This window comes from Neopelma chrysocephalum, unplaced genomic scaffold (assembly GCF_003984885.1).
Source record: "Neopelma chrysocephalum unplaced genomic scaffold, ASM398488v2 Primary Assembly neopelma1_24, whole genome shotgun sequence".
Classification (NCBI taxonomy): Eukaryota; Metazoa; Chordata; class Aves; order Passeriformes; family Pipridae; genus Neopelma; species Neopelma chrysocephalum.
The window spans coordinates 15,220,354-15,240,591 of NW_020897693.1; the positions used below are offsets into that span (position 1 = coordinate 15,220,354).

A 20,238-nucleotide genomic window follows, 5' to 3' on the forward strand; every position below is an offset into this window, starting at 1 on the left:
GTCTCCAGATGGCTTTTGAGTATCTTTAAGAGTCAAGACTTTACTACCTCACCAGGCAACCTGTGCCAGTGGTGCTTGGTCACTGTCACAGCAAAAAAGTGTTTCCTGATGTTCAGAAGGAACCTCTAGTGTTTGTGCCCATTGCTTGTGGTCCTGTCACTGGGTACTAGTGAAGGGAGTCTGGATCCATCTTATTTACACCTTCCCTTCAGGTATTTGTACATATTGACAAGACCTTCCTTGAGACTTCTCCAGGCTAAACAGCCACAGACCTCTCAGTCTTTCCTCACATAGGGGAGAAGCTCCAGTACCTCCATCACCTTCATGGTTCTTTGCTGAACTCTCTACAGTCTGCTCATGTCTCTCTTGCACTTTGAAGCCCAGAACTGGACACAGTACTCCAGGTATGGCCTCAATATTCCTGAGCAGAGAAGAAGAATCAGCTCCATCAAGGTGTGTCCTTATCCACATTTGCATTTGACACAGAGTACAACTTGCAAATTCTCTGACCAGTCCTTTTGTATTTGACTTAATGTATTTTCCCTTATTTTTATTACCATTGTCATCCCTTCCATTTCACTAGAGTAAGAAACTCAAGTGGTCATCTGTCTGCTGTTAGGAAGGTACTTAAATTCATCTTACAATGCTCTCTTTTTCCTCAAATTTTTGTTAAAATACATGTTTATGTGAAAGCTGGAAGAAACCAACATATCACATTTGTACTTGTTTAGCTATTTGTTTAGCTTTTAATTAAAATACTTTTTGATGAATAGTTGCTTTTGGGATACATCAAACTGTAATAATGACTACTATTAAGCTTTGTGCTAGAAAATGTATATGGTTATGTGCATTCAGAATTAAGGTTTAATATTCAGTCTTTAGTTCTATTTTTTTTAGCTTGGTGCTCTATACTTACACCTGCAGTTATACTTTGTAGGAATAGAATAGGATTTTGAAAATTATGGAATATATGCCAAAGCTGCCACACTTAAGGTGCTACATGTTAAGCACATAGCAAGAAATGGAAGTTAATCCCATCATAGAGTGAATTGGATCCAGTTTTGTATCTACAGAGGATTTTCTTGCTATTTAAATCATCATTTGACTTGTGAATTTTAGTATTTATGTTATGTAATCCAGTGCTCTATTCTACTTGTAAGGATGGTGTAGGGCACAAGTTAGAATCCATTTGTATTTACTTGGCTTAAAATTATCACTATGACTTAGGACTTTGAAGATGAAAGAAATTACTGAGACACTGAATCTACTCCTTATCTGTCAATAGTGATTAATGTTTTATTGATATAATAAATTTTTTTTTTCAGCAAACATTCTTTTTCAAATTCTTTATGATGCTAGACTCGCGGTCAGTGATTGTATACTGCTACTTCAAATTATTTTAGTTGCAGTTGAGTGAAGTATCTTTTCTTGCTGTGTGTCCTAAACCAATACATATTATCTCTGACTCTTTTGTGATTGTTGCAGATTGCTGTTTTGGGCAAACTATCCCCCATGTAGCTGTCCTTGAAGCTCTCTGTAGAGAGCTACGGAGGGGAATGTAGCTGAACTTCTGTCTCTGACCTTCATATGCTCACATTTGCCAAACTGAAACAGGTGTAAATTCACCATTAAGAAGGTCTTGTTAGATTTGAAGAAAAAAGAGTAAAGAGACGCAAAGACAGGTGCGCGGAAGTAAAGTATTATACTGAATTCTATTTCTTCTCATTTTTCTCTCTAGATTCTCTCTGGCCAAAGATTCGTGTTCCCTTGAAAGTTGTTAGGACTGCAGAAAATAAACTTAGCAACCGCTTCTTCCCCTATGATGAGATTGAAACAGAAGCAGTGTTGGCTATTGATGATGATATCATTATGCTAACCTCAGATGAACTCCAGTTCGGCTATGAGGTAAGAGAATTTCCTGTCTCTTAGGCTGTCCACTTCAACATTGCATGTGTATATGAAGTGGAGGAACCACTGCACAGTCAGTGCAGTTTCAGATTGTTGCATCCCTCTTCACCATAACAGTTCAATGCTGACTGAAATATTTTTACAGATAGTCTTTATGCAAAAACCTTCCAGTTAAGAGAAGGTTTTTGGTCACTGGCTTAGTAATGCCAAAAGACTCCAGAAAATGTTGTATAATTGGTATAGTGGAAGCAGTCTGGAGACTGAACTACATTCTTAACAGCTCCAAACAGTTTTCAGACAAATCAGAGGTGCTAGCCAAGTTAGTGTCTTGACAGACAAGACAAGTTTCAGAGATTAAGTGTTGGGAACAGAGGAGGCCTCTTGAGGACATGCCGAAGTAAGGTGGAGTGCAATGAAAAGAGGAACTGAAAAATGTCAAGGAGGGGACACATGGATCATATGCTTTAAATGGCAAAGCTTCAACAGCTGCTGTGGTAATGAGGGTATGGACAAAAAGAAAGTTTGTCCAAATCAGTTACCCGTGGCAGCACAAAGAGGTGGCATCTTCATAGTCATTTGAGTTGTTTGTTGAAAGTACACTTGAAGCAACACTGTTGTCTTCCTTTCAAAACTATGTTTCGAATTAGTTTTATCTTCCCTTTTTAATTGAGTGTACAACACAGTCGATAATCTGGCATTGGTGTTATGTGTGTGTTTAAGACAAACATGCTATATATGTAAATAAATCATAAACATTAGAAAATGTAATACCATATTTTAAGAAAGGTTTAAATTATTTAGTCACATCTGTATATGCAGTATTAAGAGCAAAACAGCACTAGGCTTTGTATGTGAGACCTGGAACATGAAACTTACTTAAGTGGAGTGAAATTATGAAAACTATTTCTCTAAGGGGGAGAAGCTAACTAAATTGACCCTGATGTTAGCTCAGTCGGTTAGAGCCTGGTGCTAATAACACCAGGGTTGTGGCTTCAATCTCTGTATGGGCCATTCAATGAGCTAGACTTGATGATCCTTCTGGGTTACTTCCAACTCAGAATATTCTGTGATTCTGTAAATTCTGTGATAGTTGTCTCATTTTTAGCAGTCTTTAGTGAAGTTGTTAATACAAGATGATATTTTTTAAAATATGCTGGAAGTATTTCTTTAACATGTGTATGTATGTGGTAAAACATGGCTCTTTCTCCCTCTCCAGTGAAAGAGACTGTTAGCAGCTCTGTAACAAGCTTTTGTACTCCAGAAATGTCTGGTGGTCATGTAGGTATGCTGATGTAATAACAAAGATGTTAAGTAGTGGAGACAGAGGTTTAATCTATCATGTGTGTCTCCAGGAAGGAAATACTTCCCTTGCCAGGTTAAGAGTTGCAGGTTAATACATGAAGTGTGAAAGATGGAATGAAGAGAAGACAACCGAAGGAAGGGTTTTTTTGGCCACATATGCCTTCTCTGTATTTCGTTGTCTACACTGACTGTACTGCAACAGCAGAGCAATCAAGTGTTGGCAGTTCTGCAAGCTGACTTACTTTTGTCTGTGTTGGTTCTTATAACTACTAGTTTTGAGGGTGATCTGATGGAGTCTAAGATGGCAGATCAATAACGTGCATGTTCCGTAAATCCTGGCTCCCTTTGCAGTTTGGTTTTCATTTTCATCAGGCTGTCTCAAAGTAAATAAAGTGACCAAGTGTAAGTAGTGACTTAGTCACGTAGGTGACTTGGGTAAGTAGTTCCAAATGAATCACTGCTACTGGCAAAGCAGGCTTGAAGGGCTTTGAAGCAGAGATTCAAACTGCAGCTAATTTCCAGCTGTGTCAGCCAGAAGTTGTGAGAAGCAGAACCTTGGTGTTTGTGTGTCTGAACTGTTAATTTTAACACCCTCAATGAAGAGTATCTGTAACATCACATATACTGAGTCTGGTCACTCACACAGGAAAGTGAAAACCAAAATGAGGCAAAGAAAAGTTGACAAGAATTCCCCTGTAGTCAATGTGATTAGATGGCAGCTGGGACTTGCAACTCTTCATTCCCTAGGATGAAGTCCAACAGGCCTAGCTGTTGGAGTGTGCTGGCTAATTTATTGGCCTTTTGTGGACGATGTGCCTTGGTTGCAGGGACTGCATATTCAGTGTGTGAATGTAACTGTTTGGACATGAGATTGTTTAGTCTGGCAGGCTGAAAACTATTGCTTTTGCAGTTTTTTGCATTTTAATATAAGTCCTATTCCTTTTTGACTCTGGGAATTCAGCTTACTACACAGTAATGTCAATGGAAAATTAAATTGCCTTATTGAGCAGATAGACAAACCTATGAGTGGTCTGAATCCTTATATTTTGAATTTGGCTTCCCCCCCCGTAAAATAAATGAATGGAAATCTCTTTAAATACAGAAGCATAGCGGATTATTTTATAAATACACAATTTTCCTCATATAGGGGGTGGGTGATGTAATTCCTACTCTCTGGCACAGAAATCAGGGGCTGAAGATTGATCTTTCCTGGCCCTGAGTGTCTGTGACTTGCTTGACAGGCCTGAGCTGGCTCCCAGATGTTTAAATTGTCCTCAGCCTGTGATAATTTATTTATCTGTTTATGTGTGTAACCAGAAAAGTATCTCTCAAGCTCTTGACTCATTTGCAGGGGAATCCAGAGGGAACAGTAGCAGCATATAATGTTACTAGAAAGTTTTCTTTTAAAACTAGGTCTGCTTCTGCTTTGGTCATATGAAGGACTGGAAACGTGACATTCAGTAATTTTCTTTTCTCCTCCTGACGTCCTTGAGACTTTACATTTAAACATGTGGCAAAACCCCCTCTGTCACAGACTTGTCTGAATGTATAGAGCAAGCCTAAAAAAAAATTCAGAAAACTTTGATCTCTGTACACTTTCAGCCATAAAAAATTATAGTAACACTCAAAGTGTCAGACATTTTTTACTTGTTAAAAGTGAACTATTATGGTACAGTGATTTATGACCTTGCATAAATCTATTGGAGCAAGCAGAAAAATAGTCCCTGTGTGCTGCTGTATTAAGGTAGCAGAAGAATACTCATGACATTCTGACTTTGAAAAAAGTATTTCTGTTAAGTTACATGATAAAATCACAGGCATGACTTGGGACACTGGAAAAAAACCTGTTAGAACTAGTCAACGTTTTTCCCACTTACCAATCTGTGTTGTTCAGAAGGAGTATCAGAAAGATCCAGGAAATGGAGCAAGTATTTAGACTATCATAATCTTAAAAAAATTAAACCAGAACCATCGGCCACCTCTGAAGTGTTTGATGTTTGAGTGAGAGACTGAAAGTAAGCACTGTAATGTTCCCACCTCTGTGTCTCAGCTGGCCTTGAGGCAGATGACTTAGCATTTCTATCATCCTGAAAAGTGGGGATAACAGGTTCCAAATATGAAGTTCATGAAGATTTCTTATCACATACTTATGCAGCTCTTTGTCCTTTCAAAGATAAAGTATTTTTATTACAGCAATAATAGAAATAATCTAAATGAGGATTATTGCTCTGAGTCCATGTTTTTTGTTCATAAAATGTACTGTTTGGTGCATTGCTAACTTTGCATTTTTTCTGTTGAAAACTGGCCTTCTGTTAGTAGATGATCTTATTCTGTCTCAGAACTGGTTTTCAGTGCTTCATGTCTCTGGCATTCTTTTAAAAAAATCTACTCTCTGTTGAATTGCATTTTCACTAGGCTGAAATTGTCATAAAGTTTGAATGCCTTCTTCAGAAAAGTTCTTTCATACCCATTTTGACAGTTAAAAGTTTGGTTTTCAGCATTCCTTTATGAGGAATACTATAACTCTTCTTAGCAAAAGAATTATCCACTGCTGGCCCCATTCAAAGCTCTTCTTGAAACTGATGATGTTTTACAAATTGTGTGCACCTGAAGGATCGCTTATCTTTTAATGGACTCTGTCTTTACATTTTGCTTTGGTTTTTTTCAGTAATAGCACAAGCCATTCCTTTGAGGACTGGGGGAGAATTAAGAGTAGATGGGGCTCTGGGAGACAGAAGGAGTACTGATAGATTGAGGTTTCTTTCATTTATAGAGGATAGTCAGTATTTCATTCTTAAAATGTTGCCATGATAGCTTTGGAAATGCTGATTATTTTTCTGTTCATTAAATTGCTTAAGTTGCAGGTGACTTAATATAGTTACTAAATTTAATGCATAAATGTTTGAGAATATTTTGTAAAAGGAAATACTTCTCTGTCCTTCTGGCTACGTGGAGAACGAGCTGTTCTGATGACACAGCAAAATAGCTCAGAATAGTTGAGGCTGTGAGGCAGAAATAGCTCTGGAGAGTTGAGACTGGAGGGTGTTTTAGCTGTGCTGTTAATGTCACTTGGGGAACTTGACTTGGAAACAAAATTACTATCATTTTCTCCTGGTTTTTCTTAGAAGACTTTAGTGAAACTACTAAGTCAGAACTTCTGTTTGACATTTCATCTGGGAGATGCTTCGTCCAAAAATATTTATCTTCAGGGTTGACTAGCAGAGTCTTTGGAATGACTTGTCTGCAAAGAAGCATACCTCCTCTTCACTTGGCAATATGTTTTCCCTTGGATGTGTCCCTTACTAGTATTAAATCAGGCCATCCTTCTTAGTCTGAGAAAGCTAATAAGTTTGCTGGCTAAAATGGAATGTATTCCTAACAGACTAATAAATTATAGGCAACCATCAAACAAGAAAATGGACTGAAGTACAAAATAGAGAGTAGTATAAGAATAATTACCACTATTTTTATTCTGAAAGCTTCCTTATAAGCAGTAGCTGTTTATATTAGTTTTGGCACAAAGCATATGTATGGATTTGGGCAATGAGCTGGATGGAGGTACTGGGAGCCTTTCTAGAAATTACCATTGAATGAGCTAGTGAAGCCAAGCTTTTCCACTGACTTTGAAAGCATTACTTTTAAAAGGAATCTTTGTTTAAAACACCTAAGTTATTTTTTAGATGCATCAAACTGACAGTTTTCAGAGGCCAGAATCAGAGTAGGGTCGAGATTTAGAGTAACACAAGTAATGAGTAATGTGCATTATAGTTGGCTTTTATTTTATGTCATTTGGACTCCTGAAGATGACACTAAGGACAAAAACTAGAAGGGATATGAATCTAGAGTTCTGTGTTGAGAAGGCACTGAAGCCCCTTGGGAAGCAGTAGCTAACTTCAATCTCTCTTTCAGCTGCCATTAATATGTATGCCATGTCCCCTATAAGAATTTTTAGCCCAGTACAGCGCAGATCTGTGGTGTTCCGTCAAATCCTCTGTTGAGCCTCAGTAGCTTATGTGGTGGTGCCTTCCAACATCTTAATATTCAGGTTTAAAATTAAATCATTAATTTTTTGAGTTCTAGAGAGTGAGGAATAAAATTTTGAGTGTCATACATTTATTTTTCTGCTATTTATTAATAGTTTTTACATCACGTCAAAATGGATATCTCAAGCCCTCTCTGGCTTGCCTGCCAAAAGTCTGTATTGTTTTAATTAGCTGATGGCACTAACTTGTAAGTGTCCTATGAATTCTCTTTCTTCAGTTCCAAATTATCTCTGCTTTCCAGAACCCTCTGTGTTGGAGCATTGTCATATCTGAATACTATCCCAGTACTTGTGCCCTAGAACTGTCTAGAAAGATTGATTTCTGGATAAAATTCAAGTAAAGGAGTTAGAAGATCTGGTTCCCATTCTTGTTTCCTGTATGATTTTTGGCAGGTTTTCTCATCTGGACATTTGAAATAATAACTGCTCTCATCATGGGATTCTGAAGCTGTATTAACTGACAGCAATAAAATGTGTTGAGATGTATAGATGAAAAGGTATATGGTAATGCAAAATCACTGAAGTGTAGATGCAGAAGCAGTAACTTAAAGCTGATTGTTTTATCATATTTACTTTGACAAAATACTTGCATAGAGTCCTTATAGTCCAGGCCTCCCAGCTGGAATGCACTGACACATAAAAAGTGCCCAAAGTGAACTGCTGATGAGGTGAGGTTTGCAGGATGGTGGAATTCCAGAAAACACTTTCTTTACTGTGCATTCAAGTGTGGGGTTCCCTTGCCTTTTGTACGGAGAAAAGAGGTTGGCTAGTGGGATTATTGAGATACTTTGTTCTTCTTGTTGATCTTGCATACACAATGAAATTTGTGTATCTTTTTGTTTATACACTACCAAACTAAACCAGAAACTCTTGTAACTTAACTGTATGTTGGAGAGTCAAGACTCATACTCTTCCAATAAACCTGGCAGTTATTTGGATTAAGCAGATTTTGAATAATAAGTTTGCAAATAATGCAGATAAATAGTAATTTCATTATTGATCAGCAAAAATAAAAACTGTATTTAGCAAGCAAATAGCATTCGGATCCCTCTAAATAATTATAATCCTTTCTCCCTTTTTTCCTAATGCAAAAATTGTCCAGTATTTAATGTGACCAGCAGTGTGGAGAACTGAGGTTGCATTAATGATGCCCTTCTCCTTGTTCTTGTCTACTGTATTTGATCCTGTAGTCAGCTATAAAATAATGTATGGAGTGACAAGGATGGTATCTTGATTGTATCCAGCTGTCTGGAACAAGTCGAGGGCAAAGAGGCCTTCCATGTAGCAGTAGTTCCAGCCAAGCACCCACTAAAGAATACCAGAAATATTAAAATATAAGCCTTTTTTAAGCCTGTTCCTGTCAAAGGAAGCAGGTTGGTTAGATCCAAAGCCAGCTGTGAAAGTAGTTAGTTGTAGCCATATCTGCTGAAGTCAACATCAAAAGTTTCATTTTAATCATGCTTGGTTTTAGTTAGGGTTAAAATCTTTTTGAATAGTCATTTGTATTTCTCTGTAACAATTATTTTAGTATTGCATTAGTGGCCTTTTGCTCTGGGACATGGTTCTTTGAGTTGTAGGGTCCTTCCACAGCAAGGTTGTGGTTTTTTGTACTTCTTCCAAGACAACTTTTTATTCCAAGAATTTGGACTTAGAAGAATTTAAGTGATCTTTGCACCACTGTAACTCTACCCTTCCAAAGCAGATGTGTTGCATTCACACATTTGCATTTGCTTTCTGTGCAGGCCTGATTAGTAGTGTGTCATATCTTTTTCTCTTCAGGTTTGGCGTGAGTTCCCTGACAGGTTGGTTGGATATCCAGGCCGCCTGCATCTTTGGGATCATGAGATGAACAAATGGAAATATGAATCAGAATGGACCAATGAAGTCTCAATGGTGCTCACTGGGGCAGCCTTTTATCACAAGGTAATATACAACTTGTACTATACTAATGTACAGTGTGAACCTTTAAAAAAGAGTTGTATGTGTCTGCCACTGTTCCATGAGTTTTATGTGGTGCTATGATTATGTTTTTTTACAACAGTCAGAGAACTGATTGCAGACTTTTCCTAAACCTCGTTCAGTTGCTGTGAAAACAACTGATTTGTCCCTGTATAAATAACCATTATTTACCTTCATAAACTTACAGAACTCTTGCCAGTTTGCATGATCTGAAAGTAAATAGCAAATTTTGCGGTGAATGTAGCTTTGTAGCTAGCAGTTTAAGAAAAGAAGACTAATAATAAAGCAATTTGTGTGCTGGTCAGGAAAGGAATAATTATGCAATTCAGCACCCAAAATTTATTTTCTATCTGCTGAAGTAGTCCTTGGCTGAAGGCAGTATCACAGCAGTATCACTTAGCTGCCTGCTGTTCTGTGACTGAAATATTTAGTCTTGCAGTTACTGTATCTTTATTTAAAATTGCCTTCTTTCTCTCTCCCTCTATCATGCAGTATTTCAACTATCTTTACACCTATAAAATGCCTGGAGACATCAAGAACTGGGTGGATGCTCATATGAATTGTGAAGATATTGCCATGAATTTTCTGGTAGCAAATGTCACTGGCAAATCAGTCATTAAGGTGGGACTTTTCTGCTGTTTAGCTTTACAGAATTTAAAAATATGATGTACAGTACTTACATAAATTTATTTTGTGGGCCTCAATATATTACCTAATCTTCCTTTTTCTTTCATTTTCCCCCAGTATGATGTCTTGTTCTGATTCCATGGTAGAAAAGCCCTTTTAGTAAAACTTTTATGCTAACTGGGAACAGAGAATTGTTTTTTACCAGTTTTTTCTGGTGGTTATTTTAGCCATCTAGATGAGGGATGAAAAAGATAATTTAAATGACAGCTGTACATACGTGTGTATGTCTGTACATGCCCACATACATATATTTTAACTATTTGAGAGCGCTAGAGGAAAGAAATTGCCAACTGTCCACAGCTCTCTCTATTGTGGCCTGACAACAGCTGATTTATAGGAATGTTAATTGCAAGAATGTTAATTGCAAGATCAGCTTTAAATGAACTTTTTATCCCTGAATTAATTTCCTGACATGTTTCGACACGTTTTCAGGTCTAGACATTCACTCTGTACATTCATTTCAAAGTGTGTCAACCTGGAATGAGATTTAGAGGCCACCCGGCGTTACTTCAATTAGCAGGGTCCATTTTCCCATCTGTCCATCATCATTTACTGGGACTGGTGGCTTCATTTCTTAGAAAAGTCTTTAGAAGATAAAGTGTATGTTTTTGCTAGAAAAGTTTTTAAGCTGTATGAGGGCACAGCACAGTAATTTGGCACCTCTGTGTGATTCGGAGAGTCTTGCAGAGTTTGCCAGGCAGCTATTAACTGGAGTGAGCAAAAGAGCGTCTGTTGGATTAACGTTACGGTGAAGTATGGGAAGCTATATTTCATCGCTGTTATGGCTGCAAGAACAAATGGTGTTTATACAGGGACCTTGGCAGTGAGAAAACAGTCATTAAACAGGAATTAAGGAACTTGTCATCGCCACTTCTTTTCAGTTACAGAAGGAAAAAACCCTCCAAGCCGTTTTTATTGGGCCCCTGTGAATTTTGCAGTCAGCTGGGCCAGATGGAGCTGAATGGAGGAATGGAGTGGCTTTTTTTTTTTATATACCCCCCCCCTTTTAGAGACAGCTCAACTTACACTGCAGGCATGTTCAGAGGTATTGCACTGCTCTCTGTGCAAGGAGATTAATGTCCCTTCTGTTGATATTTGATAATATCTGGCATGCCTTTCTCCAGGTGACCCCACGAAAGAAGTTCAAATGTCCAGAATGCACGGCAATTGATGGGTTATCACTGGACCAGACACACATGGTGGAAAGGTGAGTGACCACTCTCTTTCTCTGATTGCCTTGTTCTGATCCCTAAAATCTTATCCTGTGTCTCATTAAATTAGGATCAAAAATGCTCACTGACTATGTTTCTGTAAATTACTAATTTTGAAAGAACATTGCATGGATTGTATTAGCATAAATCATTCCTACAATCAGTGATGTGTCACTGAAAAGTGGATTACTACAAAAAGGGACTTTAAAAGGGCACACTTTTTAGCAGCTTTTCTGTAAAGCTTCTAGGATACACAGATGAAATTCAGGGGTTTGGCAGTACTTTCAGTAATACCACATCGCTGTTTACTGTGGAATATTAACTGTACTAAGTATGATTTTTTTTTTAACCAGACAGTTGCTAGCTTACCAAAGAGCAGCAATATAATTTGAAGGGATATTTGTACATTGTCTTTCCTCCAAAGATTATGAAGCACATTGCTTGCACTAATGAAGGGCATTTGCCTGCACAATTATGTCACATTTTTTAACAGTGGCAATGCTATTATATTTTTGTTAGAATTTAGTTTTGAAATGAGGTACACATTGGGAAAGGCAGTGACTGTTTAGACTGAAATATTGAAAGTTTGTAAGTATGAGGTTTGCAATCCCTGCTTTACAGCAAAAGGGCTTCCCAAGCTTGACCAAGACACAAAACTTCTCTCCGCATTGCCTTCTGAATGTGTAAAATAAGAGACAGTTTCTTTGCTTTTGCAAAGCTGTTCAACACTGAAGTTTGAAATGGGCTATCTGACAATAAATGTGTATACTAGTTATTAAGCGGCATTAATGTGAGATCTAGGACTGACAAAAGCATTTCACTTTAGGCTTCTTGGGCTTTTGCATCTCTCCTGCAAACTTGGGGGAAAATATTTGCAGCCATAGAATTGATGGGGTAAATAAGCAGGGGCATAATACTAGAAGAGGCCGCCCGAAGAAACAGATGGTTGGACTTGATGATCTTAAAGGTCTCTTCCAACCTTGATGATTCTGTGATTCTAAGAGGTGACAAAAAACAAAATCTGACCTGCATTTAAAATAGACCACTTCAGATTTGCAGCAAGAGGCGTAAAATGGTTATCTTACTAGTTATCATATTAACAGTGAGCTTTTTTCTGTCCTTCTCTGCAGAACTCAGCAAGTGTAAAGTGTTATATGGGTTTTAATAAGGCTGGATTAAAAAAAGGAGTATGCAAGTCAGAAGTAAAACATACCCCATTAAGATCGTAAAAATTACTCTGCAGAAAAATACTTAAGGAAGGGGCTAGAAGTTTTGTAGATCTTAAATATTAGCTGAAGGGGAAGCACAAGAGCATGCCCTGTGTCTGGCAATTCTGCACTGGCTTACAGGATGGACTACCTGAAGCCAGTTAAGCTTTCCTATGATCCTACGAGTAGCATTACAACAACACGTAGGAATTTTGGTCATGAACTAGGTTCTCATTAAGGTAAACACTATAAAAACAGAAGATGAAAAAGTGCCTTTTGCTCCGAAGTGCATTATGATGCAGAGTAAAGGTCACGTTTCCATGTCTATAGCAGTTCTTGTACCCTCAGAGTAAAGTGTCGTTGACAGTTTATTGAGAACATGTTTAAACTGTTGCTTTGCTTCTCTGTAGTTTCCAAAATTGGAGAATACTGTGTTGTGGGAAATGTTAGGTTGACTGCAAATCCACATGCTTTTATTTGCCCAGCCAAAGAAGTACATGCTGAGAAAGAGTTTGAGTGCAGGAGGATATCTGGAGAGAAACACAGTTTGGGTATATTCAGTCTTCATTTTGAAAATCCTTGATATCATAATGAAACTGCTTATTCTCTACCTTCAATATAAGGGAGTTATTTGAAAATCTGAAAGAGGTTTTTTTTTTTTAGTCTTCTAAGCTAGAAGTGGATAATAAATGATGATAACTCCTAGAGCAAATTTTCCTTAATTAGCAGTGAGTAAGACTCTTGTGTATATATATATATACACACACACACAAGCTATATTCAGGGTCAGGAGAGAAGGGAATCCTTGTCATATTTTAAAAGAATAACTTCATACTGATAACTTTACCGTGTTGGGTATCAAGAACAATATCTGAGGTATCAAGCAAACAGCCATTATCAGCCTCACTTGCAGCTTCCCAAAGTGCCTGACTACTTGTGTTTTAGCGGTCAGAAATAGCAAGCAGGTAGTCTGAGCTAATTACTTGCCCAGATATCCAGGGATCAACCTACTGTTTGTGAAACAAACAGTTTATCAGGGTTGTCATGTACATGCACAACATTTAGCATGAGGTTTCTGGTTCAGGAATAGCAGAGAGATGCCCAGTAACTGCCTGATGGTTCTGTAAGTGGAAAAGTTTGTGGAGATCTGGCCAGGAGAGACATGTAACTAACCAGTTCTGTTGGGCCTTTTGACGCATTCAGCAGAGACAAAGGAAAGATGGGACAGTTGAACTCTTTTCTCTTATTAAGGGATTTGGTTTTTTAGCAATACAGTGAATCATGGGAAAGCCAACACTGCTATTCTTCCTGCTGTGTAATTTATCTCAGATAAATAAAAGGCTTTAGTCCCCAAGGTTATCAAACTCCATCATTAAAATACATTAATCGAAGAAAGTTTTGAACCAAGAATCCCCTTCTTGGCCTAGGTTAGCTTTTACATCAGGTCACAAAATAAACTGTAAGAAGATCTCATAATCCCTGTATTTACAGGTGTTATTTAAGTAGCAACAAGCCTTCTGCCTTTAGCATCTTTGCATCTGGCTCTCAAAAATGGAGAACTCTGTAAAATGCAGTCTGGAGGGCAACTGCCTGTGCAGTAAATACAGCAAAGGGCTGAGCTGCTTCTGCAGCAACATTAACAGCAATGTTTTATTTAGGACGTGTAAATGTTTGTTATAGTCAAAATAGGAAGCCATTCCTTTAAGAGGCAAACTAACCAGGTAACAGTTGGCCAAAGGTTGCAGGTACAGAGTTACCCTGCCAAAAAGTTATTGGGATTATAACAGTGAGGAAACTGATTATGAGAGACCTGAACAAACACCAAGTTCATCCAGTCATCTAGGGGCAGTAGGGCTCTCAATTTCTGAGTTCACATAATCTTATTTTCTTGTTGAGCTGAGCACAACTGCGTGGTGCCACTAGAGCAGGGAAAAATAAAAAGAATAATTCTTGGAAACGAACATGCCTCTGTTAGTATGAATTTGCAAAACTATTGACAGAGCCAAGAAAAACACCTTCCCTCCATATTAAGATGACGCATTACATTCTCTTTGCTACCTAGCTTTCAACATTTAATGTTCTTGATATCCTTTCTGGTTTATATTTTCCAAAAGTGGCAAAGGCTTCAGAATTCAAGTGATTTAGTTCAGTGCAGGAGATGAAATTTTTTCTTTCAAACACATTTTGTGACTTGTGTATGGCATTTCTTTCCTTGAAAATATCCTGTTTCTGATCTTTGAATTTGACGTTGATTTCCTGAGGACTAACTTTTCTGTTTCAGCCAGAGTGTTTAGAACATACTAATTTTTCCATTTTTCATTTTTTTCCATTTCTTTGTCAATGAAATGGTTTATTGGTCGTTAAAGATACTGTACTGCTATGCTTGAATGGATTTGCCATGAGAACAAGTTTGGCTGTAGAAGGATTCCATCTTGATGTTTTCTAAAACCTCATCTTTGATTTGGGAGTATAACCTCTGGAGGGAAGAGATCAATTTTGTCTCTGCTATCCATTTAGTTTTGTCTTTTGCTCTGAGGGTGCTGCTTAGTTCCGGTTGTGACAATGGCTGGTCTGATGTGGACACCTGCCTACCAGGCAACAGGCTGAGATAACTAATTCATTTCACACCGGCCACCAAGCAGCTGTTACATTACAATGTCTTTCAGTCATTACTGGCAAAGGCAGGATTTGAACCAGTAGACTAGAAGTATTCTTGTATTCCAGAAACCAGTGAGGGCCAGCAGCTGTGCAAACTTCTCACATGCACATCTCCCAGTGCATCTACCTCCTTGCCTGTGAAGTTTGTGGTTTTTCTACCATGAGACTTCTCCAATACACACATCATGGATTAGTTAGCCACATGTCTCAGAAGTAACAGATGATTTGAAAGTCTAACCTTACCTAAAAATCAGATTTGTTTAAGGTATCTGGTGTTGGGCATCTCCTGGAGGCAACAGAAACTGCTTAATGTTCCTGGAGAAAACACTCAGTTCCAGCTCTCCATGTTACTGTAACCTCTCAGTGCCCAGAGCCCAAATCTCTCTCAACTGCTCTCCTTGTTATTGCGGACGTTGAACAGCTACCTGGGTCTTCACTTCAGTCCTCACTGATGGCTCCTTTGCTCTTTCAGGTCTGTGCTAAACTGGAGCAAACAGTGCTTATGACAGGTGTAGAGGTTGCTTCCTACTGTACAGAGTTTCCTCTTACACTCTGAATTCCTTTTCTTTTGTTTCTGGTCCCAATGATTTGAATCTGAAGGTAGGAAGGTATGAGGTAGGAAGAGATATGAGAGGATGGGAAGGTAGCAGAAAGTGAAGGATCTACATTTACCTATATATTCAAGTATCATTCCATATGAAGTAGTTTTTGGACACTTTTCTCAGGCCAGAAAATGGCCTCAGGTATAACCATTATAGCTTGAAACATCTATGTAGACTGAGAAATTAATTTTGAAAACCAGTTTTGCTGTCCCATCTACTTCAAAAGAGTGTTTGGGGCAGTGTTGAGCAGTCCCCATCACAAAACTGTCACACTCAGTTGCTGTGATTGACCAGGTCTGATGAGGAAAATTATCCTGGAGCCACAGTGACCCCCTAACCCTCTGAAGGGGTCGAGAGAGGGTGCAGTGGTTGGAGAGCAAGAGACCTGCTCTGGGAGCGCCTGCAGCATGTCAGTCTCTGTAGCTGAGTCAAAGTACTCATTTCTTTTTTGTTTTCATTTTTGAATGGCAAAAGAAATGTGACCTGTTTTCTTGTAGCTATCTTGGTTATGTGTAGGGAACTGTTGTCATGATTCTTGGTATCTGAAGTTCTTAAAAGCTGGTTTATATAGTAGGCAGCTAATGTTAGGGTAGCACTAGCTGGGGTGAGATGAACCAAGTTTTCTCTGCCTTGCTTCCACAGGTACTGTGCCTTTCAGTGAAAGAGTTAAAGGAGCAATGTAAGGTTAAACATCTGTTTGATTGTTTTTTTGAAGCACATGGCTGTTCCCTTCCACATTACTGACACCTGAGATTATTAAGACTGAGCTTCACCTTTAAGTTACAGTACAATCAACTCTGCCTATTCTCTGAGGCGTGTTTATTTTTGTGGGAAAAGATAGAGCTTCTGAAGAAGCCTGAAAAATCCCAGACTTTTTTTTTTTTTTAAGACCTCAGTTTTCACAAAGCCTTGGTTTTTGCAAAACCTTTGTTAGAAACCAAATAGACCCAACAGTGGCCCTTTAAGAGACATGTTGGCAGTTAATCTGTTCTGGTTTACAGCATGTACATTGCTTTAAGAATGACTGGAATTCTAGGGGGAGGGAGAAGGGAAGCTTTGACCTCCAAGTGCACATGTGCTGCTGCCAGCATCCCCTTGCTCGTCTCTGTGATTAAATGGATAAATCAAAAAACACCAGCTTCTTTTCAGTTCTCTCTGCAGTGAGGCTCTCTTTTTATTTATTAGTAGCCAGCATGGATTAAATACTTCCAATCACAAGAGGGAAGGTTTCTACCAGTTATTTTAGTGTGGGATCTGGTAGCCAGCCCAGTTGTTGGGGTTCTTAATTATACTGCTTTCCCTTTCACCAGATCTGAATGCATCAATAAGTTTGCCTCTGTCTTTGGGACCATGCCTCTAAAAGTGGTGGAGCACCGTGCTGACCCCGTCCTGTACAAAGATGACTTTCCTGAGAAGCTGAAGAGCTTTCCCAATATCGGCAGCTTGTAAAGGCAGCTGTGAGACAAACCTGAGTGATGAATATGACGGCTGAAAAGGTGCTATAAGGAATATAAGGCCCCGAAGAGAAGAATCGCTAGAAAGTGGGAAGGGAAATGGGAATTAATGTTGTATTCTGGTATATTGTCTTTCCCTTACATTGCACAAAGGTATAATGGAAAGCTGAACAACTGCTCTCTGTTGCTCACAGAGGATTGAGTCTATTCATGGGTTCTCTCAAAAATGTCAAACACGTACTTTTGTCCAAAGGAGGATATGCACCTGGAAGAATAAAACAGAATCTTGCTCTCTGTGGTCTCACTGGCATGATTCACCTCTTCTATCAAATGTGTTGCAGCTCTCTGGTTAGTAAGCATCCATCCATTCAAAGCAACTGTCTACAAAGTAGAGCTGCTCTCTTTTGGGAGGAACTTATTGCCTGTGGGCTGGTGGGCTTCTGCCTTTTTAGCTTTAACTGTTGGCTGTTTGTGTAACTGTTTGTGTAACAAACATTTTCTTTTGCATTGTGAGACCAATGTTTATTTTTTTACAACATCACTAGCAAAAATTTGTCTGTGGTCATATGGCTTAAAGGGCAAAACATTCTGTGTTAATTAAATTACTTTTATGGACATTGAGACACACAGTAGGTGGGAGGACAGTCTCCTTCAAAGCAGAGACCTGCAGGACATAACTGCAATTGCTGCGCCTCCTGCATGAATCTCAGGTTTTCTGCTGCATCCATGTAAGACATTCTGACTCTTTGTCAAAACTAGTTGTATTATATAAAAAAAAAGATGTATCTTTAGTCTTCTTAATTTTTTTATTTTCATTATCAGGTTACAATTTTACATTGTAGCCATCCATAGGGATGAAGTATGAAGTAAATTTTTCACATCTGAATCCTCTTCAGCAAGCAGTGTGTTGTACTGATTTGTAAAACACCTAAATTTACAGAAGTTCCCAGTTACAGCTTCAATGTGCAGGTATATAGGTATGTATGAGACACTATTAATGCACACTTACAAACTCCTGTAAATTAGTTTTGTTGGAAAAACTGTTGTGTCTTTACTTGTAATTTAAAGAACCTATTGCCACAGGCTGCCACTGAAACACGGCTTAGGAAGGCTTTTGGAGAAGATTTACATTTCTTAGGAGCATTTGAATTCTTTCTCAATACTGAAGTTAACCTGAATGTGAAAATTAAATGCAACAAAATTAGAAAGTTGCCTGGACTGCTACTCTTGCCCTTGGATATTAAAGAGGATCCCAAGTTTGGCTGAGAAAGAAATCTCTTTTCTACCTCCACTGATATAATCTTTGTTACTAGATAAGGGTGATTTCACTGTCTTTTGAAACCTCCATTGCTGCTGGTTACAGACACATCCTACTGGATGGGCTGTTTTTCTGTTACACTGCAAGCAACCTTATTCCTTAGATTTGCCAAACCCCAAACAATAGGACAAGTGTTAGACATCACGGTTCACCCCCTCTCTTAAGCTGGATACGCAGCAATGACAGAAACCAAATGAAAGTCAGGCTAGAAACAGGAAACATCTGCTCCTATTTGTCTCACCCCCACTAAGACTTATCTTATTGCCCAATGCAGTGGATGTGCTGTGAATGAAAATCATATTGGAACAATAGCTCTGAGGGGATGCTTCACTTCATAACCTCCCTGGGATGTGCCTGTAAACCGTATTGTCCGACTCTCTGGGAATGTTTAATTACTAGTAAATGTTTTTCGCTGCAGTCTTTTTTTCATTCCTGAGTTGCTATGGGAGAGGGTATTGGGGAGCTAAGAGGGATAGCTGTTGCAGTGACAACTGCTGTCTGCACAGTGGGTATTACAAGATAGAGGAAGGTTTGTTGCTCATTATTTCTCCTTTGCAGCCTCTCAGGTTCATTCACGTGAACTTTCTTACTGAATCTACCTGTTGATTTATGTCCTGGTGCTTGAGTATCATGAGATATCAGCATATTTCCCTTGAGAAGTTTGTTTTAAAAGAGTAGCTGTGACAGTGCAGTAGTCAGTTTTGGCTGTCCTATTGGGGCTGATCTCAGCTTGGCAGGCCTTAGCAGTTTAACTGAGTTATAAAATCTTCCTTACAGAGTTGTGAAGCTGCTGTGATTTCTTGAGTCTTTCTCAGTAAGCCAGTAAAAAGTTTATGTTTTGCACAGTCTTAAAAGACACAGAGGATTTGAAATAGTTGGTTCAATATTTTTAGATGTGGCCAGCCAAACCAGCCTTGCTAAACTGATCTATAGTCTTAGGTCAGTAAAAAGGCACCAGGTCCTTGTGTCTGCATCCAAAAGCATCTGAGAGGTTTCCCCTTGCACAAAATGTCCAGTGACCCCTAACAATCATGTTTTGTCCTTTGGCCTTTTATAGGGCTAGATCATTTACATGGCAATTCATCTCTATTTTGTGCCATGAAGAAAACTGGGTAATTGACTGTAAAAAAAAAAAAAAAGTAAAATTACCTACTTCACCTCTGCATTCTTGATTGTGATGTTCTTGACGGAAAATCTGTAAAGGTAAGATGTACCTGTATGTCTGATTTTGAATGGGTTTGTTGTCAATCTTTAAATTAAGATAATTTTAAACTTTTCATTGTATATATGATATCAAAAAAGCTTAATAATTGTCTATTAAAAAGTAAATCCAAGGAGTGTTTGTTGTATTTCACTTCTGGAGTGGCACAAGGAAACATGAATGAATTTAGAAGGGAGAATTGCAGCCACAGGCTGTTTTACGACATAAATTTGTGTTAAACTTGAATATCCAAAATGCACTTTGTCAAGATCAGTCAATCTTTCACATAACTGGAGTATGATTGTTGTCTATGAAGCAGAAGTTTGCTCTGCATGAATTCATCCCAGTCACCTTTTTTGGGAGAGTAGATGTTACCCTAATTTTCTGCTGAGATCTGACAATATCATTTATCTTGGAGAAACAGGGAACAGATCCTTTCTTTTTTTGCAAAGAGATACAGCAGGTGTTAAAGAATTGTGCTTTTGAAAAGAGAGCTTTGGCTGACTCTTTGAGATTGGGGAATCCAGTGCGGTGGCAGCTCTTTGTTTCCAGAAGCCTGCAGCACTGTCCCTGTGGAGCATGCTGGAAAAGGACAGTGCATGGCACACCTTGCTACTTGAGCATAGCAAGGGGGAGATGTGCTGCAGTACTTCCCTGCCACTCATGGTGAGTCTTAAGGATACATTTT

At 38.6% G+C, this 20,238-nt stretch overlaps 1 protein-coding gene across 1 annotated transcript in view; it reads left to right on the forward strand.

Moving 5' to 3' along the window:
- Nucleotides 1-19,686, forward strand: part of EXT2 (exostosin glycosyltransferase 2) — a 75,701-nt gene extending 56,015 nt beyond the window's left edge. Inside the window, exons 10-14 of the mRNA XM_027704415.1 lie at nucleotides 1,739-1,905; nucleotides 9,032-9,175; nucleotides 9,704-9,832; nucleotides 11,023-11,105; nucleotides 16,888-19,686. Coding sequence (XP_027560216.1) covers nucleotides 1,739-1,905; nucleotides 9,032-9,175; nucleotides 9,704-9,832; nucleotides 11,023-11,105; nucleotides 16,888-17,026 — 662 coding nt within the window. The 3' untranslated portion in view covers nucleotides 17,027-19,686. The remainder of the gene's footprint in view (nucleotides 1-1,738; nucleotides 1,906-9,031; nucleotides 9,176-9,703; nucleotides 9,833-11,022; nucleotides 11,106-16,887) is intronic.
- Nucleotides 19,687-20,238: the final 552 nt, after the last annotated feature.